The 25,725-nt window shown below is 40.1% G+C and overlaps 1 protein-coding gene across 1 annotated transcript in view; it reads left to right on the forward strand.

Annotated features, from left to right (window-relative positions):
• The window catches only part of DGKQ (diacylglycerol kinase theta), a 60,468-nt gene that overhangs the window by 28,505 nt on the left and 6,238 nt on the right, over window positions 1–25,725 (forward strand). Inside the window, exons 7-20 of the mRNA XM_035140449.3 lie at window positions 4,466–4,534; window positions 5,010–5,110; window positions 6,745–6,968; window positions 7,473–7,563; window positions 10,069–10,123; window positions 10,410–10,471; window positions 11,902–12,052; window positions 14,283–14,321; window positions 16,071–16,186; window positions 19,928–20,079; window positions 22,395–22,543; window positions 22,834–23,015; window positions 23,254–23,354; window positions 24,082–24,228. Coding sequence (XP_034996340.3) covers window positions 4,466–4,534; window positions 5,010–5,110; window positions 6,745–6,968; window positions 7,473–7,563; window positions 10,069–10,123; window positions 10,410–10,471; window positions 11,902–12,052; window positions 14,283–14,321; window positions 16,071–16,186; window positions 19,928–20,079; window positions 22,395–22,543; window positions 22,834–23,015; window positions 23,254–23,354; window positions 24,082–24,228 — 1,639 coding nt within the window. The remainder of the gene's footprint in view (window positions 1–4,465; window positions 4,535–5,009; window positions 5,111–6,744; window positions 6,969–7,472; window positions 7,564–10,068; window positions 10,124–10,409; window positions 10,472–11,901; window positions 12,053–14,282; window positions 14,322–16,070; window positions 16,187–19,927; window positions 20,080–22,394; window positions 22,544–22,833; window positions 23,016–23,253; window positions 23,355–24,081; window positions 24,229–25,725) is intronic.

The following is a 25,725-nucleotide window of genomic DNA, read 5'->3' on the forward strand; positions in this document are numbered from 1 at the left end:
CCGGACCTTAGTTTGCTGACCCCTGTTGTACATAGTGCTTTAAAGTCCTGACTTTGGGACTTCAAAACGTGTTGCACCTTGGCTGCACCCATCTGTCAAATTTGGCCCACAAGGCCATTCTTGATAAAGACTTAATGGCCCATGGAGTCAAAAAGGTTCCTCACTTTTCTTGTACAAAGTAAATGACTTTTGATTCATGGCTAAACTTGTGGGGATTGGTTTCTTTTGCAATGTGTGGGGAAGGTTTCTTGCTTTCATATACAACAAATCTGTAACAATGGAACACAAGGAAGGAGCATATTTTAGAGCTTACATTTTCTTCATCTTTTTGTCTTTGTGCTTACCCAGGTACAGGTAAATGTTCTGATACTGTACTAGGAAAAAACAACTTAAGAATGATGGCAAACCTTCTAGAAAAACAGCAAACTAATTCTATGCTGAGCCGAGGCAGTAAATAGACAGCATGTATAAATGTGTTTCCTTTGCCTTGGCTGTACTGAAAATACTTTGTTCAGTTTCTACCATAATATTTTACTGCCACCTAGAGTACATCCTGCATATATTTTTTCCCTCAGGTTCTCAAGAATATATTCATATTTCCCTATTTCCCCACAAAGCTAGGACTGTAACTATAATTGGCAATGCAGATAGGTCTATCTGTGGCTTAATAAGCCATAATAGCTAAATGGAACCTCCATCTTCAGTGTTGAGCAGGATTTGGCCTTTGTCTTCATATTTCGTGTAGAAACTTCCAGAGCGATATGCCTGGCTGCTATTTGAAACTACTAGATGAGCCTTGGACAGTCCAACAAGTTGATTCTTACGTTCTTAAATTCTTTTGTTGCCTTGCATATCCTGCATGCTAGGTACAGTACTTTACAATATATATATATATATATATATATATATATATATATATATATATATATATATATATATATATATAATGTAGAGGGTCCATGTTTGTACGGCCACACTTTTCTCCAAAACCGCTTGCCCGATCAGCCTCAAATTTGCCCACAACATCAGATGCGCATGTGGGAGTGTCTTTACCCACTTACATTGACCAGATGACACACCTAGCATAGGTAAAAACCCGGATTTATATAAAAAAATTGTGCCCTCCAGTGGACATCCAACAAACAAAGGGCAAACATACTCCCACAATCCCTCTTGCCCCGGAGACCACACCTCCAAAACAGGCCTTATTGCAGCAACAAGGCCGCAGGATAGCCCAGCCAGGATAGCTGACTATGCCACAGGCAAGAATCAACTGAATATGGGCCTTTTACAGGGCCCTGCCTTTGGGTAGGGTAAATGTGTTGGGACGGGGTGGGGGAATTTTACATAACACGTGTGGGTTGGGGAGTCAGGGTTGGGACAGGGCAAAATTTAACAGAACACGCGTATTGGGAAGAATGATTGTGTGCAAAAATGAAGGGGGACTCTGAAGGTGAGGGGACTCTGAAGGGAGACTCTGAAGGTCCATTTAACAGAAAAAGGTCCATTTAACACAAAAAGCCACAGCAACGCGTGGCATGGCCAGCTAGTCCATTATAAATGTGCTGCTTTAGTAAAGCACATTTTAAATCTTGCAACACTTAACGTGTCCTGGAGATAGGTAGGCTTCAGAGCCCTTGGAGAAGGTAATTCGTCAGGTTTTCATTAAACGTGATGTCAGTGGTCATGAATAAACTTGCTCAGATGCTTGCAAAGATTTACCGGTATTTTAAGCAAACAGGAAAGATGGGCAAATGTCTTTTAGTGTAACTAATGGTTTCAACCCTAATTTGCAGGGTCTCTGACGAATCTTAGCTTAGGGTCTGTGAAGTGCTGCCTCCCTCTTAAATATGATTTAGGCTACAATTCTGAAATTCAGCTACTAGGCAGTAAGTCCCAGTGACCTCGGTGAGACTTCTGAGGAAACCTGTTTAGGATTACACTGTTAATGTTACTGTTTGGTTTTTAAGATCCCTGGTTCACATTAGCTGCGGTTAAGGCCAGTGCTGACATTTCCCTTGAGAACAGTGATGGGAGGAAGGAGCTTGCATTCTCGTCACTGGCTTCCAAGTGCTAATCTCTTGTATGTTTGTATTTTACAAAAAAATTCTCTAAGGCACAAATTGACCAAACAATCAATTGGGTAGTTTGTGTCACTCATCTAGAAAATGGCAAAAAACAAAATAAAAAGACTCAATTGTCTGTCCTTCAAAAATGTCTACCTGTGAGTAGAAATTGCTTGAAGTACTGTATTGAATTTGCAGAAATATACCTAAAGCTGTTATGTACAGGCAACCCTTGTTTTGCTCAAGGGTTACGTTCAGGCCTGCATAAAGCGTTCTGTCCTGCTCCACCCAGTTGTGCCTTTTGGGTGACATTTTTGGGTCGTTTCTGGAGTTGGCGTCATGCATATGTGCACAATTGCCCATCAATTGGACGCACGTAAATCGGTTGTTGCCTGTAGCAATCGTTCTCCACCAGAAATGCTAATGGTATTTTCTGGAAATTTTTTGAAAAGTGGCTTCTGGATCAAGTCAGTGCATGTAAAATCTCCCTCTGTTAGTGGACATTGCATCATGTGTCTATAAGCACGTAGGCTGGTGTAGCTGTGATGCTACAGATTACCCTTTTCTTTCTTTCGGCATATTCTTTTAAACTCGTTTGTGTTTCTGTTCTCTTTTGTCATGTTTTATCATGCCCTCAGATTTTCCGTGCTCAGGCATGGCTTGACAGAACAAGCAACATAAGCAACTGCTTTGGACTGCAATAGTTTTTTGAGAGGCACTAATGAAACATCTTGTGGCTGGAAAACTGTGTATAATACCAAGGTTGCAAGCCTGGGCTGCCATAGATTTTGAGGCACACCTCTCAGGACGTGTAGGGCAGTTGTCTGTGGCCATAAATTGTAGTGGAATGGCTATGGCAGTGTGTCTCTTAGGAAATTAGTAGGTGTTGAAGTAAGATAGCTGTGTTGTAAACAGATTATGGTGGGAAAGGAGTAATCTGCCATTCTTTTCAGATCAACCTAGCATGCTGCATAGCTTACAGTCACTACTTTTGCTTTTGCTGTTGTACACAATGCCCAGCAGCAAGATCAGGTTGGCTGCCAAGTGTATATTTATCAGGGAGCCAGAAACCCCCCCCCCACCAACTCTGATAAGTGTGCCACTACAATGCATGTGTCTTCAAAGACCTGTTTTCGTATCCTCTTTTTGGAATATGCCTTAAACTAATGCAGGGGTTGGCAAGGTTTACCTTGTCTGGGCCGGTTTACTCCAGCAAAGATCCCTCTGTGGGCTGGATCGCGCGCACCCCAGCGATTTCTGGCACCGCGCAAGTGAGTCCCCGCCCCGCACTGCGTTGGTTTAGCGCAGTGTGTGGGGACTCACCAAGTGGGCGGCTCGGTTCTGGGGTGGCTCGTGGGCCGGTTAAACTACCTGGGAAATTGAACCATTTTATTCTGATGCCCGCCCAGAGAATGAAACAGTGGATACTTCTACCCATGATAGCAAAACCAGAATCCAAGCCAAAGAAAGAAGTGAAATATATTTGCCATTGATTACCATTGGTATTATGGGATGGTTTATCCTCTACTTTTGTCTGTTAAAAAAGCATTTGCAGGTTAGGTCTTACCTTTTTCTGACTCGCAATAGGAAAGTGATAACCGCAGTTATCTTGCAAACATTACATCTTCACAAAAAAAGTGAGGGTAATTTTAATTCTTTAAATGGAGACAAACTAAGCGTACACACACTTCATTTCCCACCTTTCCTCTAAGGAGTTAAAGGTGGCAAACATGGCTCACACCCTCTTGTAATAATAATAATAATAATAATAATAATAATAATAATAATAATAATTTTATTTTTATTATAAATAAAATAAAAAAATAATTTTTATACCCCATCCATTTATACCACTCTGGGCGGCTCCCAACAGAATATTATTAAAGCGACAAAACATCAAACATTAAAACTTCCCTAAACAGGGCTGCCTTCAGGTGTCTTCTAAAAGTCAGGTAGTTGTTTATTTCCTTGACATCTGATGGGAGGACGTTTCACAGGGAGCGTGACTACCGAGAAGGCCCTCTGCCTGGTTCCCTCTAACCTCACTTCTCGCAGGGAGGGAACTTCCAGAAGGCCCTCGGAGCTGGACCTCAGTGTCCGGGCTGAACGGTGGGAGTGGAGACACTCCTTTTATCCTCACAACAACCATGTGGGAATTTGAACCCTGGTTTTCCAGGGCTCATAAAAGTTCATATGTCAGCTTCATAAAAACAAGAATTCCATGCGGCTTTCCAGTATACGGCTGTAGAGAATGTACTGGTATATTTATTTATCATTGGGCATAATGATATAATGTGAGGATAATCTGATAGTATTGTTTTCATTGCAACACTTTATTTTAAAGGATGAACACCTTGTTTTTAAAGCCAAACCTTTAAAGGAGACTTTTCTTTTCACAGATGACGACGACGATGTTGACAGTTCAACACAGTTATCGCTAAAAGAGTCCCAGGTTTCCACAGACTCAAGTAAGTAGCATTTGTTACTAAGCAGAGAGTACTGTATCTGTTTGCAGCAAGATTTGTGCTAGGAGCATATGATGCCTTTTGTTGGTGTACAAAACATGGTACAGTCCAATTTTCAAGGAGTTGGCAGTAAAATGCAACAAGGCATAAGCAGCTGCTTGCAAATCCACTTACTGTAATCATCTCCTACTGTCATAACTGAGAACACATATGAACATTGCTAGTTTGTAAGCCTTCTTGTGCATTTCCTTTAACAGAAAGACAGGATAAACTTCACCTTAAAGACATCATTCCTCTTTCAGAGAAATAAGACAAGGTTCATGTGGAAGCTGGTAAATTTTGTTACACTGATGTAACCAATGTAAATACAATAGATTTCCAATGCAGCTGAAAGTTAAAACTCCCTGCAAATTGTCTCAGTGGTCTGGATGCAGTACACTACTTTGTATTAAATGCTAAAATATCATTTTCCTTTTAGGTAAACAGATCTTGAAAATATACGATGGGAATGATGCAGTAAAACGCAATCAGTTTCGGCTTATTACGGTCCCAAGGATTACAAAAAATGAAGAAGTTGTGGTAAGAGTGCCCGTTGCGTGCATTCTAAAATTGTATGGATTCTAAAATAGAAAAACTGAAAAATGTTAACTGTGTTTATATCTGAGGCTGATCATTTCATCTTAGCTTTATTAGTAAATATTTTCTTTCAAAATAATAAGCAGTTCATCACAACGTTAAATACTTAGGTATTTGTAGTTCAGGTGACATCTGATACAGTGGCTATGTGGTCTAAACCACTGAGCCTCTTTGGCTTGCCAATTGGAAGGTCAGCAGTTCGAATCCATGTGATGGGGTAAGCTCCTGTAGTTACTCTGTCCCAGCTTCTGCCAACCTAGCAGTTTGAAAGCATTCCAGTGCAAGTAGATGTGACGGGAAGGTAAACAGCGTTTCTGTGCGCACTGGCTTCCGTTACGGTGTTCCGTTGCTCCAAAAGTGGTTTAGTTAGTCATGCTGGGCACATGACTTGGAAAGCTGTCTGTGGAACACCGGGTCCCTCGGCCTGAAGAGTGAAATGAGTGCCGCAACCCCATGGTTGCCTTTGACTGGATTTAACTGTCTAGGGGTCCTTTCCCCTTTTTTTACCTTGTTAATAAGCACCTGTGCAGGATCACATCTTTTCTTCTGGGAGCCTCTACCCTTTCTCTTTGACTAACAATAGTTAGAGCTTCTTCCCTCTGGGGTATGTACTATCTTTTAGTACCTCTTTCAAGCCTACTATCTTATGCATAATAGTACTACTTGCTATTGTGAGTTTTGATTCCCACCCCCCACGTTGGGGGGTCAGCAACTGCTCCCAAACCAAATCCTTCCCACTGTGGAGTTCCATCAGCTACCCAGTTGCTAACGTGGAAATAAAGCAGATTAGAAAAGGCGACATGTGGTAAGCAATATTGCCATAAGGCCACGTGTTCCCTCGACCTTTGCCTATCGTACTATGCCTGTCTTCAAAGGCCTGCACTGGTTGCCATTTGCTACCAAGCTCAATATAAGGAGTTAACATTGACATGTAGAACTCTAAATAACTTAGACCTCAAATAGCCAAAGAAGCACCTCCTCCCACATTGACCTGTCCAACTGCTAAAGTCAGCAGTCGAGACTCTCTTGGTAGTGCCACCATCTTTTGTGGCTCAAGGAGTGGTGGTGCATGTGAGAGCCTTCTCTGTGATGGTCCCCAGGTTGTGGAAGGACTTTCCCTCTAAGGTGTGTCTCGTGCCAGCAGTGTATGCTTTCTGACAATTGACAGTTGGTCAAGATGTACGTCATTACACAGGTCTTGAACTGGGTAGCTATCTTGCCTCCCTTTGTATTGCTATGCACTGCTGTTCGGTTTTTTGTGGTTTTTATTTCATGATTTTAAAGGTACCTGTAATATTTTTTTAATCCTGGGACTATTTGGCGAAATGGAAGCTGTGAATATAAATAATAAAATGACATATTAGCGGAACAATTCTTCAGCTGCCACTTTAGGAAGTCTGCCACTCCTCGCTCTTGCCAAAAATGTTCCACAAGAAAATATAATTGCTGACTAGGGCTCTAATAGGTTGTGTTTCCATGTACATGATGGTTGCTGCTTCTTTCCATTCAAGAATATCCATACCATCTCAAAATGCTCAGCTACTTACTGTGTGTTTGTGTGTTTTGTGGTGTTGTAGGAGGCTGCACTGAGGTCGTATTACATCAACGATGATCCACAAGATTATGAGCTTCAGACATTCACTCAACAGGCCTTGTTTTGTGATGACATCATTAATAGGAATGATACCACAGAAGAGACCCAGCCAGGGTCTGTATTCCGAGAAGCCGTTCCTGAAGCTTGGATCATTAGAGCCAAACCGAGAGATAATGAAGTCGTAAAAATTTACCCTGGATGGCTGAAGTAAGTGATACTTCCTTTACTAAATTCCATATTTATGGAACAGTGACATAAATAAGAGGAGTGACGTGTAGAATGTATTTTAATAAATCAATGTTAAGGAAATGAGAGGTTATTTTATTGGTTTTGATTTATTGAGCCCCCTTCTGTTTATAAATCAAATTAGCTTCCAGAATGATTAAAGCACATCCATACAACTATCACTTTCCTCCTATACAGAATGTAGGCTCTGTGAGGCAGTAGTCTTTTTTTAAGGAAAACAAGATCTGTAAGGTTTGTCTGTACATCAAAAAGTATTAATATAACTTGAAAATTTGAATCTCTGAACTTCAGGATGAACTTACAGCAACATTTATTTGATTGGTTTTATGGACAGAAGAGTCATGGTCATTCAGCATAACGAATAATCCTATTTCTGTGGCTGTTGAGCATGTTGGCAAAGCAGTATTTCTGTGCCGGTGTTCCTTTGACTCAACCCACCATCTGTAAATTATTTCCCCTCTCTAGGATTGGAATGGCCTGTGTCTCAATAAGAGTAAATAAAGAAAGCACTACCCAGATGGTGATTAAAGAAGTTCTCCCGTTACTTGGATGCCAGGTAAGCAATATCAAATGGATTGTTTCAGTTTCAGTTTCCCCTCTGCGTTGACTTGTATTTAACTGTATGATTCAAACAAGAGTATCACAGATAGATTAAACAAACAACACAGTAAAAATGGCAAGGGAGTTCCATTGAGCTGGAACAGTTTCAAGTATTTATTTAAAACATTTATAACCTGTTCTTCATTCACACAGTTGCAGAGTGAAGAACAATATTCATGTTATTTCATTTATTTCACAATATTTATACACTGCTTGATTGTAAAAACAACAACATCTCAAAGCAGTTTGCAAAAAGATAAAACAATAAAATCAAGAGAAATTTACAGTACTTGAAAACGTACAAAGGATAACATACTGAAACAGGTTCAGATATAATAAAATAATATTTCATTTAAATTCAGCTTAAAAACAGACAACGTAATAATAGTGTAACTAAATCAGCCAGGTGAGGGATGCTACTTTAGTCAAAAGCTGGGGGGGGGGCGCAGCAGCTGACCAAAGTAAATGCGTTTATGCAAAGCCCTCTCCTGTTAGTTAGCTTATTGGTCATTAAACTATATGCAAGAAGCCCTACCTTTTCTCCAACATGAGTAATGTTTTAATGTTCTGGCAATACTCCAGTGAGTGAGGAAGCTTGTGCTTCAGAATTAATTGAACCCTGCAATTTGGTGTTGCTCTATAGACTATACACAATGTGGGGTGGATTGCGTTAAATAAACAAGGAAAACAAATACGACTTAAATCAAGTTTATTGTTGATACTGTCTATATTTTTCTTTAAAAATGCTGTAAATCTTTTCACTAAAACCATGTTTATTTATAGCTACAATATTATTTATGTGGTTGTATCATTATTAATACAACTGGACCCTGCATCTATTTGTTCCAATGTACGTTTTGCACACTTTCGTTTTTATCTGTAGGGGGAATGCCTTTGAGGTGATCCCCTGTAGGGTCTTCCTTTGACAATCTGTGAAGTATGGAGAATTTGATCTTCTTTTCTCCCCAGCTTTTCTCTTTTCTGTTTCACTCTGCTATGGCCTTGTCCCAACCTCACAAAAAGAAAGTAGGGAACAAAAATGAAATCCCCATGAATGATAGATGGAAGCAAGGTCTGCTAGTTAATGGATTTATTTTCATTGTATTTTTATTTGAGAGTGGATTGGATTGGTTCTTCTTTAATTCAAAGTAACTGGCAGAGGCATTGATTCAGTTTACAGATGAACTTGTAAGGTTTACATCCAAATTATTTAACATAAACATTTAAGATAACTCCAGGTTTCCCCCCCAACATGTAAATACCTTTTTTTTTTTAAGAAGTTATTTTTATTCCCTGTTACACAGTGTGAATTTATAATATCCTAGTTCTCACCTTACTTTAAACCATAGTTTAAAATGAATGTGTGCTGTGTTTCAGAGTGCCAGGGAAGAATTGGAGCAGGGGTTGGCTTCCAGTTACATGTGTTCCAGGACTCGTGGTTTGTTTGTCTTTTAGCAAACCATGATTGTAAGCCAAGAACTAACCTCTTTCTTAGGAAATGGACAAGCCACACTACTTGGCACACGATAGAAGTCAGCCCTTCTTTGTTTACTCCCTGACATTCTGAAAAAAGAGGTTGGGGGGGGGGCGGCAGCAAGGCGCAATCTTTTGACCAGTGTGTACCAACATGCTGCTCATTCACATTAAACCCAGGGCTGAACCTTTCTGGGCTGGTAGGCAAAATTGTTTTCTCCTTCACCCCTGGCAGCCACCCACAATGTCACAGTGACATCAAGTGACCTTCATTGACTCTATGGGTCTTTGGGAGCCCTTATTGATGTGCAATTTCTTTTTGTAGTGCTTTGAGTGGTGCTTCTGAAGACCTTGCCATAAGCTGGTTGGTGATGGTTGCAAAGCACTGCACAGTGAGAAGGACTTCTGAAGACACCCGCAGATGCCCCTCTCAATTAACCACTCTCAATTCCAACCTGATAATTGCCACCTGCCCAGATTTTTAACTTGTCTGAATTAATTTTAAGATATATTTTAATTAATTGATGCCTGTTTTTATGCATATTGTGTTGTTTTTATGATGTTAGCCTCAGCTGGGGAGGGTGGGATACAAATGAAGAATTATTATTATTATTTATTATCACCATCATCATCATCATCAAAGTGCAGTGCCTGCATAACCCTTTTGGCCAAGCTCAATCTTACAAGCCCCACACTTGCAGGGCAGGTAGGCATGGCTTCACCAAAACAACCTGATGGATGCAGAGGCACTTGATGGGGCCTAGTTAAGTCTCTGGGCTGGAGGTTCCTCACTCCTGCATTAAACCATCACTTAATTTGAAAACTGTTGTTTAATGTGACAGGTAAACCAGGCTAATGTCTTAAGGTGAGACAGAACTGCACCACATAAGGAAGAAGAGAGGTCTAAAGCACAGCTTTAGTCATATTTCTTCGTCTTTAAGTTAAAAGATTGTAACTTACTAGAAATCTTGATGAATTTTTTTGGCAGTTGGAAAGCTTTCAGAACTTCAAATTGGTGGAGGTACTCATGGGCTCTAAGCAAGGTAAGTCACAGATAGTTCTCATTATTACAGGATGTCACCGCAGTTTTAATGCCTGCACTTGTTATCAGAATCCTGAATGTTAAGTTTCAGCTTGAGAAGGCTGGAGATTTGTGGTTTTGTTTTTTTAATTGTTGTTTCTGGCGTTCTCGCTTTCTGCTTGGAAGGTTAAATTTAACTGGATAAATGAGTGTCCAGATTGGCAGCGCTTAGCATGCTAATGAGCTGCAATTTTTTTTTAATTAAAAAGGAACCACATATGAATTGATTTTTTTTCTTTCCCCCTTAGTTCAGCGAATGGTTCTGGATGATCACGAATTGATTCTCAGCAGATTCCAAGACATAAGAAAGGTAAACAAAGAAAGAGATGCCTACAGTACCACTTTCCCATATTTCTTTATTGAATTAGTGCTGTTCTCATTTTTACATCATTACTGGACTTTGCATTTAAACCAACGAGAATAAATTCAGACAAAAAGTTGCTAGCTCTTGCCAGCCACTGCTAATAGCTGCACATACCACTTTAAAATGCATCTTTGGTACCTCTTCGGTTCCGATTTGTGCATTCTGCCTCCTGGTGAGGCATCACATAGAAAAAGGCACCCCAGCTGTTATAGTAACTACAATTCCTGAAGCAGCCAAAAAGCAGCTGTACCTCAAGACCTCCCATTAGCATTCTCCTCATCCCATACTTTGGAAAAGGAGAGAGCCACTGATTCTCATGATGCCTTGCTCATTACTTCAGTTCCCTGTTCGTCTACCGTATTTCCCAGCTGAATTCCTTTTGTTTCCATGTAAAATCAACTCTGTGGGTCTTTCTATAGTTTACCCATTTTAGAATGTTGAGACCTGCTCTGTACCATCCCATCCCATGTCCCCCCAACCTCTTTGGTTGTTTTCCTTTTGAAGCAAGTATCTTCTAGCTGAGCAAAGCTTGAAAATGTGTGGGCAGAATATGTCAGAAGGCAGGGGAAGTAAAGGGGTTATTCAGGGTCTAGCTTCTTCAGAGAACTCACTCCAACCTCAGCAAAAATGGCCAGGAAGAATTAGACATGCCTGCTTAGTGGGAAGGTGGGAGCCCTTAAAATAAATATATATATACACACACAATGGTGACGAAAGATACAGCCAGGGAGTTATGGGGACCTTTTAGGAATAGGTTTCCACAGGGTTAAAGCCTCCATGTAGGCTGACTGCTTTTTTGAGGATTATCAGAATATTCAGAAACAGAGAGGGAATAGTTGACGCATATTCCCAAGGTCATTGGGTTAGGACTCTTCACAAATTCCTACCTTTCCCTCTTGCCTCGTAGACTCTTGTTCCCTTCACTAGCTACCCCAAATTCCATTATCATCTTAGCTCCTTCCACTGCAGATTCATCTTGACGTATTCCAAATTACCTGGGGTAACTGCATATTTCGAGCAGGGTACTAAACTTTACATTATGAGTGTTTACTTGCATTGTGTATTTTCGTCATGGAATTCAGAGATTTGTGACACGTAATCTAGAATTATTTGAGAGGTTGCTCATAACTCTGGCATTTTGATTGCCCTGCATTCAACCAGTACTCCTCAACCTTTTGCTAACATGTAGCACAAAATGAGAACAATTGCACAAGTCCAAACAAAAGGGAAGTTCTCTTACGCAGGCTGGCTTAGTGGTCTGGTAACTGTTTTTTGGTAGTTGGAGGCAAGAGTTTCTGCTTATTGGAATCTGAACCTTCTCTCTGTATGGATTGTATTTTTAATGTGAGTTCTCAGCTGTCTTTTCCCTTTTACAGACTTCACTACGTCAGATGAATCAAACAAGATTTTACATTGTAGAAAACAATATACAAGCTACGCGGGTACATTTGTTTGTTGGTGGTCTGCCACCTCATCTCTCTACTGATGAATACACAAACATCCTCAGAGATGAATTAAGCCTCAAAAGTAAGTCGCATACCAAAACAGTTTATGTTTTCATCTCTGACTGCTTTCGGTTGATCAAATGGCTAAATAAACTGACATATGAACAATCCTCACACATCCACTTACATCTGCTTTGCCCCTACTTCACATGAGTGAGCCCACTGTTAACCATTGTTTCTCATTATGTCAGAGCTAGGAAACTATGGTTAGTAGCTTCCAAACAAGCCAAGCCATGAATCCATGGGATGAATTAATCATCACGCTCTTCCTTTGATTTCATCTGTGTAAGCATTTCAGCCTGTCCAACAGAAGGATCTCCCCTCTCCTCCGCTTGGGTTGCTGTTCTGGGGTTCTGCAGACCCTCCCAAGCTGATTTGGAGGGGTTGCGTGGAAAGGAGGAGAGGGGAGGAAAGTCCAGTTGTGCTAGTGGAACTTTTTGCACTGGCTTCCACTCACACAGCTACTGATTTGACTCTGGAACCAAAGATAGCTTCGTTTTCCTGGCATGTGTGGAAGCTGTGAAATTATAATTAATAAATTAATTAGTATACCACCCACAGATCTCGGGACAATTCACAATTCAGATATCATAGGAAACTATTAGTTAACTGAAGCTTTCTGGCTTGTTTCTCTACTCACACAAAGGGAGGAGCAAAGCAGCTGTGTATAGGTACATGAAGCTCATGTGTTGCTTTATTAAAATGATATTTGATTATCTGGGCAAGTCCATTGTCAAATAAATTTTAAATTTTGAAACACACTAAAAGGCACTCTGTCATTCTCAGTCTTGTTTTTTGAACCTTCGGTGCATTATTTTTCTTGGTGCTATGTCTTAGAAGTGGTGAAGCAGAGGCCAGTGTTCAATGAAATGCCTCATACACGGATTGTCACCTGTTCTTCCCCACAGTTATTTGTACTGCCTTTTATATTTGTTCTTTTTTTGAAACAATACTCCTTGGGGTTTAAAAAAAAATGTTATTTCTAACCTGATTGGTTTTGAGCACACTTCATTTGTAAGCCATTTTGAAGTATTTGGACGTTTAAAAGTTTTATTTATTTATTTATTTTTATTTGACATCCAAGGATATCATACACAATCTTAAATACACGTACAAAGAAAGGGTAAAAACAACAACAACAACAACAACAACAACAACCTTAAATAATTATACTGTTAAATATTGATTTAAACTTGTACTTATACGTGCTCTTTTCTTATACTTTCTAACTAAACAAAAATAAACCAAAGTAAAATCCAATAAACTAAACTATGTCAAAATAGACTTCCCGCCATTTCCCGATGTAATTTACATTTACAACATTGAATGTACATATACTTATTACCTTACTTATATATTTTCTAATACTTTCTTACAACATATCGTACCATTTTTCCTTATTGAATAATGTTTAATTTACACAAGGGTCATTCAAACGCTGCCATAGATGTTATGTCATTATTAATATTTTTGTAGGTATTTCTTGAACGTATCCCATTTTTGCATGAATGATTGTTTTGTATTTCCCCTTAATCTATTTGCCAGTGGAGCCATTTAAAAAGTTTTAAATGAATAAGGTGAAATAAAATTTTATGTGGGCTTAAACAGATTGCGTAAAAGAGCCAGAAGCCAGAGAACACTACTGGATTGTTTATAGATCCAGCTTGGCTGGGCTTCTGGCAAAGAGTAGGGGGAAAGTGAAGATATGTGGGTCTGTTGCCTAGTTATTGGACAATGTGTGATGCTCAGTGCTATACAGTGACAACATGTGTCTCCTGACCACTTCATCACTTTTCAAAGATTGACCACAGAAGGAGCGAAGGTTCTCCACAGAAGCTCCATTGCACGCGCAGAGCTATGCTTGCATCCCTTTGGAATCCCACCCATGCAGTGTTTGCTACAGCAATTTAAATTAAGATTAATAGGCGTCTTTAAAGTGATTTGTGTTTATTACTCAAGCTAATATATTCCATTAGCAGGATTTGGAACTAGCTTTGTTCTGCTGTGAACCGGTTGATCCTGTTTATTGTCCTGAAGCCTTTAGCTTTAAATCCACGGGCAATTTGTGTTTAAAATTCACGCACCTTCAAATAAACAAGACTGATCTCACAGAATGTGTGTAAAATGGGACAGCATTAAAATTTGAAATTTATTTCGGTAACCTATAGTTTGTTTCCACCTTGGGGGGGGGAGGAAATAGACATTTTAATGTTACACATAGAAAATAAGTTTTGCTTTTTCTTCTTTTTCAGCAAATCTAGTTTCTGTGAGCCATGTATATTCATCTCAAGGTAAGACTATAGCGTTTTATCTTGAGTTTGATGGCTGTGTAAAAAGTGTTTGGTTATAAAGTGCCACCTTTGGGCCTGTTCAAATGTTTCACATCTCTCGCCTGTCATATGGTGAGAATGGGAGAGGTCTTTTGGCATGTCTGCTTCTTCCGAATCCCTTCACTGCATGTAGTAATCTAGTGATTTTTATATTCAGGCATAAGAGGTGCATGGTGGGACCTTATTGTCCAAGTGTTCATTTCTTTTTGTGGTGGGGCTGCCTGGAGGAAGCATGCAGGTCTGAGGCTTGCTTCTGAACTCAGCATATGTAGAGTACCAAATCAACCCCATGTTTCGTCAAGGTTTTGGGAGAGAAACAAGCTGCATTTCCTCCTTGTTCAGAGCATCAGTAGGTGCCTGTCTTGACCACTTCCCTATCACAGTTTTCACTGGGACCAGGCAAGAAATCTATCCATGTAGAGAAAAAAGCAGTACTCTCCTGGATAATGTTTACTGTTACCTTCAAATGTGTAGTTTCTTCTTGCCACGGGTTGGAATGATTACGGTGGCAGCTGTACAACTGAATAATCTCCACTCCAGTTTTACTGCAAGCTGCCAACATATTGCCTAGAGGTCGAGGATGTTTGCGAAGCACTCCATGACTAGAAACCAGGGCCACTCTCCTGCCCAAGCCTTGATTTTCTTTCACAGGTGCATGCATTTTTCTCCTGAAAACGTAAGAGTTTTGTGCTGGAACCAAATGTGCATCCCATTTACAAAAGCTATGAATGTGCTACCTGGAAATATGTCAAAATGTACTTGTGAAGATGCAATTGCGCTATAACAAAAACTGAAAATACCAGCCTGGAAAAACAGGGAACAAATGCGTATTTAGAAAAAAACAGGTTATGTTGAAAGGTTCCATGTCACATACCTTCCTATGATGCCCATTAAAACCATACCACATGGGGAACAAGCAATATGAGCAAGAATGCCTTCTGAGGATTTCGTCTTGCAGCCCTGTTTCATGTTTCCCTTGAACAGATTTGAAATCTCCCTACTTTTCTTGACAACCTTTTGAAAAACATAGCAATTTGTAGCACAGCTGTCCTCTCTGGAGGAAGATTAAGTGCACTATTCAAGATGCTAAGTACTTATTGTCCCCTCTTATGTTTAGCTTAGGTTCTGGCCCTATTTGAGCTCTTAGATATTGATTTGCAGCTCTTCTGACTTTAACTGATCATGGTCAGAGGGCAAATTGATGTGGAAGATGGTGTGCTAAGCACTAAAATGTCAAAGAGTGTTCTGTCTACGTAGGAATATGGGACATTGACGTATACCAAGTCAGAGTACTGGTTCATCACTGGCAGTGACTCTTTAGGGGTCTCTCTCAAACCTACCTGGAGGTGCTGGGAATTGAACAGGAGACCCTCTGATGCAAAACATGTGCTTTACCACTGAGCCATGACCCTTTCCCATAGAAACTCCATTGGGAGAAGCAGACCCTCTGTTGGGTAGAGAAGGTACCCTCAAAAAAGGTGTATCATATCTGAGCTCATGTTGTCAAAGAACAACCTCAGTCACCCAGAGACACCAACCTGACCAGGTTTAAGCCTCTTTAACCTTTGTGAGCTGACTTACGTTCAGTGCACTCAATCTTCATTGTATATAATGCCCTTTAGTGACACGATAAAGATATTGCATCATATCACTATGTGCATTTATATGTGTATAGCTTTTAAAAAATATTCTTGAATTAATTTTTTCTAGGTGCTGTTGTTCTAGAAATTTCATGTTTTGCTGAAGCTGAAAGACTGTATATGCTAGCTAAAGACACCACTGTTAATGACAAGCAACTGACTGCTGTTGTCCTCCCTGAAGTTCTGGTAAGAGCAATTGGCTTCAAGTTATATAAGAAATTAACTAATGCTCAAACGATAAATATAGCATGTTTCATGTGCAAAGCAGAGGTTGGGTGGCCATCTGTCATGTATGATCCAGTTGAGATTCCTCCATTGCAGTAGGTTGGACTAGGTGGCCCTCAGGGTTCCTTCCAATTCTACAATTCCATAATTCTATGATTCTATGAACTCCACATGAAAATAAATTAAACCCAGCCCTACTTTGCTTGGCCATTTTACTCTGGCTACAGAGGGGATGGGAGCAATTAACAAATAAGGGAATGGAGCAAAGTTTACTGCCAACAAAGGAATGTGTGGTTATAAACAATGAACAGTCATGTTTGATTTTGTCCTTAAAATAATGAGCTATTTTTGTTCTACCTAAAAGAAAAACAGCTTTAACATTTATAATCTTGAAGGATAGTTAAAATGTGACTTAAATAACAAAGCTGTCTGTATGTTGAGAGCATAATGATGGATTAATTTACTCCACTTTAACGTACCCTTTAAAAAATGAGTCCATATCTACTTGGCTCTCTTGAAGCCTGTTGTGTGAGCTCATAAGTAATTTCTAAACTACTTTGCCAAGTTTAAGCCTCCTGAAATATGAGAATGCATAGTGGCCTCTTAAGCAAGCATTTGCGCTAGCATGGGAGCGTCTTCCCTGTGGTGAGATTTACATGCCACTCAGCAAGGTATGTGTGTGTGAAAGTAGCAGGTACATGAGTGAGACCAAGAGCTTGGGTCTTTCTCTCCAGACTGATTTATTCACTACCTAACCTGTTGGTTGCATTATTTTTGCAGTGCCAGATTGTGCTATTGCTGGTGCTTGCATCTGGGGCCGGAACGGGTCATTTTTTTCGTATGAAGTGTAGGAAAAATGGCATTCCAAATGTAGGCTTTGAAGATTGCATGATGAATAATGGGTGCAGTTGCATATATCTTTGATTTATAATGAAGCTTTTGGAAAGCCTCCACTCTCACTTGAAGATAAACGGCGAGAGCGACAGTTCTTGCTGTTTTTCCATCACCTTTGCAGAGGCCCCTGTGCCTATTATTTTAATGCAGAAATTGGATTAACATAAATAAGAGACAGGTTACACCAGCATTCACCAACTTGTTCAGGCCAGTGGGCACGTTCTGAATTTTGAGAAAGTTTCAGAGACACCAGTAACAAAATGAGGTGGGGCGTAACACAAATTGGGTGCTGTGGGAGCATATAGGATAGGCTGAACCTGTGCAAACAGGAACGCACAGGAAGAGCAAATAATATATCATGCATTATGATTTTTAATGGGGATATTTACTGAAATTGTTTGCAGGCATCATAGGACGTACCGTGTTGGTAAACCCTACTCTTCATGTCAGCAGCTTTGCCTTTGAGATGACTGAAGTCTCCCCCATCTACAGGCCAAGAAAATTTAAGAGATCAGCAAATATCACACATGGGAACAGAGGAGCTACTGGTTGATTTTCTCTGTTTATCCCTGCATGGCTCTCCTTTTCTCTAAGAACCATGAGAGTGAAGAGCAGGGGAAACTGCTGGAGGAAGAGAGATGCAAAGATAAACAGGAGTGGCTTCTTATATTGAGCTTTACCTTCATGGAAAGTAAAGCATGAAAGTCACACACACACATAATGCTAAGCTGTAGTTTAGTAATACTAGAAGAAACTGTGTGAGCTTTGCTCTTGCACTCCTGCCCCCTTTCTTCAGCAGCATGGCCATGAGGAGGACTTAAAAAGCTCTTGCTTCCATTTTAGATTGCTGTCATCTGGATCCAGAGTGTGGCTAATCTTAGCTAGGGTTAATGGAAACAAGCTAACTTCAAACCAAACTGTATGAGCTGTCCTGATTTAACTAACCATAGTTAAGACAAATCATGTGTGATTTGGAAAATCTGCTCAACTGCTGTTAACCAAAAGTGGATTCGGAAGCACTAATGTTTTATGTAATCAGTGGTTTCACATTTGTTTCACTCCACATACAATCACTATGAAGTTGAGGCGCGTTGTAATCATGCCAAGTATTCTTATAGTTAAAAGGGGAGAGCTATTCTAGTGCATGTAGAATACAGAAGCAGAATAATATTCCTATCTGAACTAGCTAGTTAAAAATGCCAGTCTTTTAGACTCTGGGGCTCTTTTTCAGGTGTATGTGTGTAAATTTAAACCAACTATTAAGTAATGATGAAGTAAGTACCAATGGCTGAGGACAAACGGTGGTTTATGATTGGCCATCAGTCCAGAATTTGAAACTATGGAGTGGGTTAGCAAATCATGAATTGTGCTAACCGTGGTTTACATGTGATATCTGAATTTACCAACCCATAGTTAGCACTGTTGCCTCTGGTGACCTGTGCATCTTAAGTACTGTACTGAACAAATGGAAAACGAAAGCAGAGAACCTGTTCTAAAACATAGTTTGCCAGTGTGGTCAGCAGCTCAGCATTTTTTCAGTCCCAAATTGTGGTTAGTGCAAACCATGGTGTGATGTCTGATACATCTCATGATGTATCCAGCCATTGTTGATCTGTAGGCACAAACAGATCTGGGTTTGGTTATATTAGGTCATTCATTCTATGCAGAATAAATCTCTTTCTGTAGCAGCCAGTTCTTACTTGCCCAAGCTAACAAGAGTTGCTTTCTTCCATTGCTGGTATGATTACCAGTTGCCTACTGAGATAGAAGCAAGCTGTCCATGTATTTTAGCAGCTGCCTGAAACAATCAGCACCTTATCCTCAATTCCGATTATAAATCGAGGGTTGTCTGCAGAGTGGCACCACATTTTATGAAAGAAAACATTATTGGTGTGGATATGCTAAGTCTTTTTTGAAGCAAGTGGGTGAGGTAGGAACAGCATATACATACCTTTTTAAACAAGTTGTGTACACATGCTGAAGCCCCAGCCCCATCATTCATCCCAGGGATATATTTAAAAAGCAAACAGAAAACAAGATGGTTGCCGTTATAGTTGAAGTATGGAGCTGCCCTCTTACTGGGTGCTGTTAGATATGCCACTGTTTTTGAACCGCCACCTGATTATCTTACAAGATCTTCATGGTTTGCAAGTTAGTTGCAAGCTGCAATAATGTTTATGAACCACTTCAGACATAATAAATAAGCTGTATAGCTGTTGCTTGTTAATGTGTTTGTGGGATGCTCTCCCCAGGGAGGCTTGCCTAGCGCCTTGATTACATATTTTTAGGCACCAAGCAAAAACAGTCCTCTTCTATGGCCTTTTAAACTGGAGGAGTATTGTTTGGTTTTTATTCTGTTATGTATTTTTGTGTTTTTATACTGTAAACCGCCCTGTGGTCCTCGGATGAAGAGCAGTATATACATGTAATAAATAAATGTGTAGAAGAGCTAAATTATGGTTCACCACCTGTGTACATATTACTTCCAAAAAGTACAGAATTTGCGTGATTTATATTGCAGGAAATGGTTTAGTTCCTTTTTTAGCCTTAAGTGCTGAGCTCCTGCATTGCTTGCATGTACAAAGAAGAGGGGCAAAAACACCCCTGTAATTCTTAAAATTGTTTTTTTTTTATGCTGCAGTGAACAAACCTAAAACTGAGAATGAGGTAAAGTAGATAGTGCCCTGAGCCTCTTAGAAGCCCATGTTTTATGTCTTCCTTTTTTAGCCTTCATTGGGTATTTTTTGAATGGTGTCTGGTTGAGCACATGTGCAGCGTTGTTTAACCACTACTTTTCCCCTCTTCTAGCAAACCAACCTTCCTCAGAACTGCTGCCCATTGCTTGTATTTGTGAATCCAAAGAGTGGAGGACTTAAAGGCCGGGCTTTGCTCTACAGTTTTAGAAAACTCTTAAATCCTCATCAAGTCTTTGAACTAACGAATGGAGGACCACTGCCTGGGTAATTATTAGTTTTTAACACAATTCAGATATCTCTGTTAATGTATTATTATTATTTTGCAAGCAGTACTTTAATAATGGTGTGCTGGGCTCCTTGCTTTCATTCTTCCACTACCTAGTCTTGAAAGAAAATTATACAGTTCAGCTGCTGAAACTAAGCTGCTTCACCCTCAATAATGCTTAGTTGGGGAAACTATCTGAGAACCACATGTAAGGTCCTTGGAGAAAGAATTGGGTGTATATAATGAAACCAGTAACCTTTTCCTTCCCATCAAACTACTGTACCCATTTCCCACCTCACCCTTTCCCCTCCTTGAAGTCCCTTCCATGACATGGCATTGTATGTGATAGAGCTGGTTTAAGAATTTGTACTTTGGGTGCAATTCAACATTGCACTATTACAATCGTTCCATCGACGCAAGTATTTCTCCTTGCCAGGTAGAAATGTCTGCTCTCTCCTCCCCCCCCATGCAGTGATGTGGAGGTTCTCCCAACCTCCCAGAACTGATTTGGGGTGGGGCATGCACAGTGGCAGGAGAGTAGGGCTGGGCGATATCTGGTTTTCAACATTGATATAGCATCAGCTAAACATTGTGAGATACTGATACAGCACGATGTCTGAAATAAGGATGGAGCTATGTAGAGGCATTGGCTAGCTTCATGGTTCCCCCCCCCCCCACATAGTGGTTTTTGATAGAGTGTGTGTGTGTGTGCGCGCACACACACACACACACACACACCATGATTTGTGATATGTTGCCAGGTCAAAAGCTGTGAAACTGATATCACAATATGGACTTCATACCAATTTTGGATGGTATATCGCCCAGCCCTAGAGGAGAGGGAGAGAAAGTCTAATTTAGCTCCTGCTAGTGCGACTGTTCAGCTGAATCCAGCCCATGGTTCATTTTTACTTAAAACTGTTTTCTCACAATGTCGTCATAAAGGCATTCTTGCTTTCAACATTGGCCAGCAACAAACACAAGGGTTGGGTCTTGAAAAACTGTTTAAGGTGCTTCCAAGGTCTTAGCAGCTGTCTAGTGGGATTTGTTAGGGGTTTCATTTTTTTCTTTGAACATAGCTGCTATGCTATGTCATAAATAATTTCTGAAACCCCATGCTTTAGTACCAGTAGTGGTGTAGAGCTCCTGTTTGCAGGTTGCCAATCCAAAGCCTCATGGATGTGCAGGACTTCTTGTCCAGGTCTTTGGACCCCGGCCATCAGTTTCAAAAGCTTTGCACTGTGGAAACTGGGCACAGCTGCAAGTGTGAGTAGTAGTACAGCTGAGGATGATCACTGTCAATGCCAAAAGACTCAGTGGCATTGGGGATGTATAACCCTCATGTCAAATAATAAACCTTTTCACTCTTTCCAACAGCTTTTACTGTCAGCTAACAGAACTGTAGGGGTGGCCTTAATAAAGAGCATTTCTATTTTTACATCTGGCATTTGGCAGCAGTTAAACAAATGCAACAGAAGCTCATTTGTTTGTACAGTGATGTCCCAAGTGTGAACTGGGAGTGAAGACTGCAAAGTCTAATGATCTTTGCTGTCTTTTATTGAAAATTAGAGTGAACTGTTATTATCAATCTATTTTCCTTTTGCTGTTTACTTTCAGTCTGAGGTAGCGGTGGCCCCTATTATTATTTCTATAGGATTGTTTATATTTTAGTATGATGAAAGCCTCCTTGGGGGGGGGGGGCTAAACTTTCAAGTGTTGAAATAAATAAGTGTGTATAATACTTTTTTATTTTAAAAAATCAATTAAAATTGCTACCAGTGGTTCTTTGTTGTACTAGTAGTTGGGGTCTTTTTTAGTAGCTGGAGACACTGAATATATTTTAGGTTGGTGCATGCATTTTCATTTTTCATTTTAAAATTTGGACTGTCTGTTTGCTGAGAAGTTTACTTTTCTGGCGCAATCAGCAAGCTGCTTCTATTTCATGTGGGTACGTATGTGCAGGTATGTGCAGGTACTCCTTTTGCATGCAACCTGGTATCATACAGTTGGCAAGTGAGGCTGTAAAAATTTCACTCTTTCTTTTTAGCATTAGGCTAGCTAGGCATATTTCATATACATTTGGAAACCACTTGGCAAGTCCCATAATACTCTGGAGATAAACATGTGGTCCTGCATTCAAAGAATTGCACAACTTGTTGGAAGGGAACTTTGGAACACATGAAACACATATTTTTGAGACTTAGGCTACAACCCTATATCCACTAAATAATTAGAGACCTGGGTGTGTGTTGGAATTTAACAGCTTTCCTGCTAAAATGCTGTGCTCACTTGTGTTTTGCTTTTTATATTGAAGGTTTCACTCGTTCTCTCAAATTCCAAGTTTCCGAATACTGGTGTGTGGTGGTGATGGCACTGTTGGTTGGGTTCTTGGCGCCCTGGAAGAGATCAGACACAAGCTTGCCTGTTCAGAGCCGTCTGTAGCTATTTTACCTTTAGGAACAGGTGAGTCTGAAACTGGATTTCAGGAACAATAATGGGAAATTGTTATTTGCACTCTTGACTTCACAGGTTGCCTCCTTCCCCTGAAAATATTCTGGTTTGCTGTTCTAGCGAGCAGGATATTTGTTATGACGAGGTCAAGTGCAACAAAAAGTTTAAAGCATTGTACATTTGCAGATTACATTAAAAGAAAAATGAGGCACAGAAGTAGGTAGTAGCCATGGTCTGTTTTGGAGTGAGGGCTTTTGCTTTCATATAGGTTGTTAACAAAAACTTGTCCTTTTTAAAAACAGGTAATGACTTGGGGAGGGTGCTCCGCTGGGGTGCTGGATATAGTGGCGAAGATCCATACTCCATTCTGATATCTGTAGACGAAGCTGATGATGTGCTTATGGATCGCTGGACCATCCTTTTAGATGCTCAAGAGGCTATTGAAAGCGCAGAAAATGGTGTGTTAGAGCCTGAGCCACCTAAGGTATTTTTCTCATGTTTATTTTGCATAAGCTCACTTTACCCTGTTATGACCCCGCCCCCTTTTATGGCCACTTCTGGGTTGCCGTGATGCACGTGTGTGTTGTTGGGTGCCAGTGGACCTGCATGAATCGGTCGTTGCCTGTAGGTGAAGGGGTTGTGATGTGAATGTTCCATTCTGCTGGTTGGAAAGTAAAAAATCTGGACTAGGTTGTAAAATTTTACTTTTTCTATTTTATTAGATTGTGCAGATGAACAATTACTGTGGCCTTGGAATTGATGCAGAGCTGAGCTTAGGTTTTCATCATGCCAGGGAAGAGGAGCCAGACAAATTCAATAGCAGGTATAGTGACCCTGTTCTTGTGCAAATGGATAAAACTTTCTCATTCATATTCACAGAGAAAAACATGGATGCTTATTTATTTGACACTGCCTAAGACGCGGGTGGCGCTGTGGATTAAACCAGAGCCCTAGGGCTTGCCAATCAGAAGGTTGGTGGTTCGAATCCCCGTGATGGGTTGAGCTCCAGTTGCTCGGTCCCTGCTTCAGCCAACCTAGCAGTTCGAAAGCATGTCAAAGTGCAACTAGATAAATAGGTACTGCTCCGGCGGGAAGGTAAACAGTGTTTCCATGCGCTGCTCTGGTTCACCAGAAGTGGCTTAGTCATGCTGGCCACATGACCTGGAAGCTGTATGCTGGCTCCCTCAGCCAGTAAAGTGAAATGAGTACCGCAACCCCAGAGTCATCTGCGACTGGACCTAATGGTCAGGGGTCCCTTTACCTTTTTATGCTATGAAACAGGGAAGATCAGTAGGTTTGTTTTGAATTATCCCATTCTTGCGAGCTGTAGTATGTAGTTGTACATGTTGTTCAACCTTTTTTTTAAAAAAAAAAGTGTAGCTTGTGGGTTAGCTATATTTTACACCTGAGTATTTTCTTACCTTAAAAAGAAGAAAATAAGTTTCCCTGAATACATTTTCATCTTCAATTTTTTATCAGCAAGGAAAGCAAAACCAGTGATGTAATATGAAGCGTTCTGTTTGTGTTGAATGAAGACTTTCTTTTTCTAGGTTTCACAACAAAGGTGTCTATGTAAAAGTTGGGTTACAGAAAATGAGCCACACAAGAAATCTTCATAAAGAAATAAAACTTCAAGTGGACCAGCATGAAGTTGAGCTTCCAAATATTGAAGGCCTTATTTTCATTAATATTCCCAGGTAGAAACCATACATATGTCTGTGCATGCAGTTTTGTCAGAGTTCTTGTCTTTTGAAGGGAAATAATTCTGCCTTTATGGTTGCACCCTGTTCTGTATTTTAATAGCCAAAATCTCTGTACTGTAATAAGATTCTTCCATTTAGATTCAGCTTCACTTACACTGAAAGTCTGTCGCAGTTGGTCAGGTGTCAGCAAGAACTGTTTGCAGAGTTAAAATACATTGATTTGAAGGGAGCCAACTATTTTGTTAAAGTGTAGCCCATTTCAGAAATGTGTAAAGACATACTCACGTTAGCACAGAGAGTCTGGGCTGCTTTGTTCATTCTCCCTTCTGCCTTTGTCCATTCAGCTTCCTTATATTGAGTCATACCATTGATCCTCCTAGATCAGTAATCATTTGTTCCAGTTGGCAACAGCTTTTCATTGTTTTCCAAATCTCCCCCCCCCCCTTGAGACTAGAGATGCCAGCAGCCTCCTAAGTGCAAAACATGGGCTAGAACATCACTGTGTTCTTATTCCTTTAAATGTAGAGTTACAGCACAAATGAATTGACCAAAACCAGTGCTACTAACATTCTTGATGAAATAGACCCAGACAAACCTTAGATAAATCAGCATCTGTTCAAAGAGTGGTCGGATGCAAATGCATAATAATTTTTAAGGAGAATTGGAAGAAGATTTTTTTAAAAAAAAAATCTATACATTTTCTTTATATAAGAAATGTTTGTTTTCTTTCTAATGTTTCTCAGTAAATTAAAAGATAATGTATTATGGGCCTGGTATTCTGATTCAAGCTAAACTGCAGGACTAGTTTCTTACAGAGTCATATTCCCCTCCAAATAAACTCCAAATGAACCAGATAAACTGATAGCACATCTCTTAAGGTCCCTATCTCATGTCTAGATGGCGTATGCCTCTCTAATTGGAAAATCTCCATTCTAGCTAAGCAGCTTGATAGACTAGCTGATACATTATGCTTGCTGGTGGAGTTAGGGTTCATCAGGATATCCGTTCTCTTCTTATCTTTATATCTTCACAGCAGAGCCTTTAAAGTGTTCCTTGATAAGCGTAAAGTGTTTGTAGTTAGTGTAAGGTTAAAGGCTCACCTCCACTTTGTTTAGTAACTTGTGCTGTCTTCTGAAGTATCCTAAAGTGCCCTCTGCTGGTCATTAAGTCAAAAGCACAGAGTCTGCCCGAAAGTTGGTGACTTTCCTGATAATCAGAATATGTTGTAGATCTCTGGTCCCGATGGAGATATAAAAATCTCTCTGGACAAATCATTACTCCTAGACAGAAGAGCTATGTTCATGGCTGGTTATGGTTCCTTTAACTCCTTGCTTAACAAAGTTGTAGTTTGAGCACAACTCCAGCTTAAACTGCCACTACCAAAAGTAAAATACTTGAGAGAACATATTTGCATTTTACACAGCCAAATGAATACTATGCCCAACACATCTTTTGCCTCCTTGTGGTCAAATTGCAACCTTTCTGTTTCAG

This window comes from Zootoca vivipara, chromosome 15 (assembly GCF_965207765.1).
Source record: "Zootoca vivipara chromosome 15, rZooViv2.hap1.1, whole genome shotgun sequence".
Classification (NCBI taxonomy): domain Eukaryota; kingdom Metazoa; phylum Chordata; class Lepidosauria; order Squamata; family Lacertidae; genus Zootoca; species Zootoca vivipara.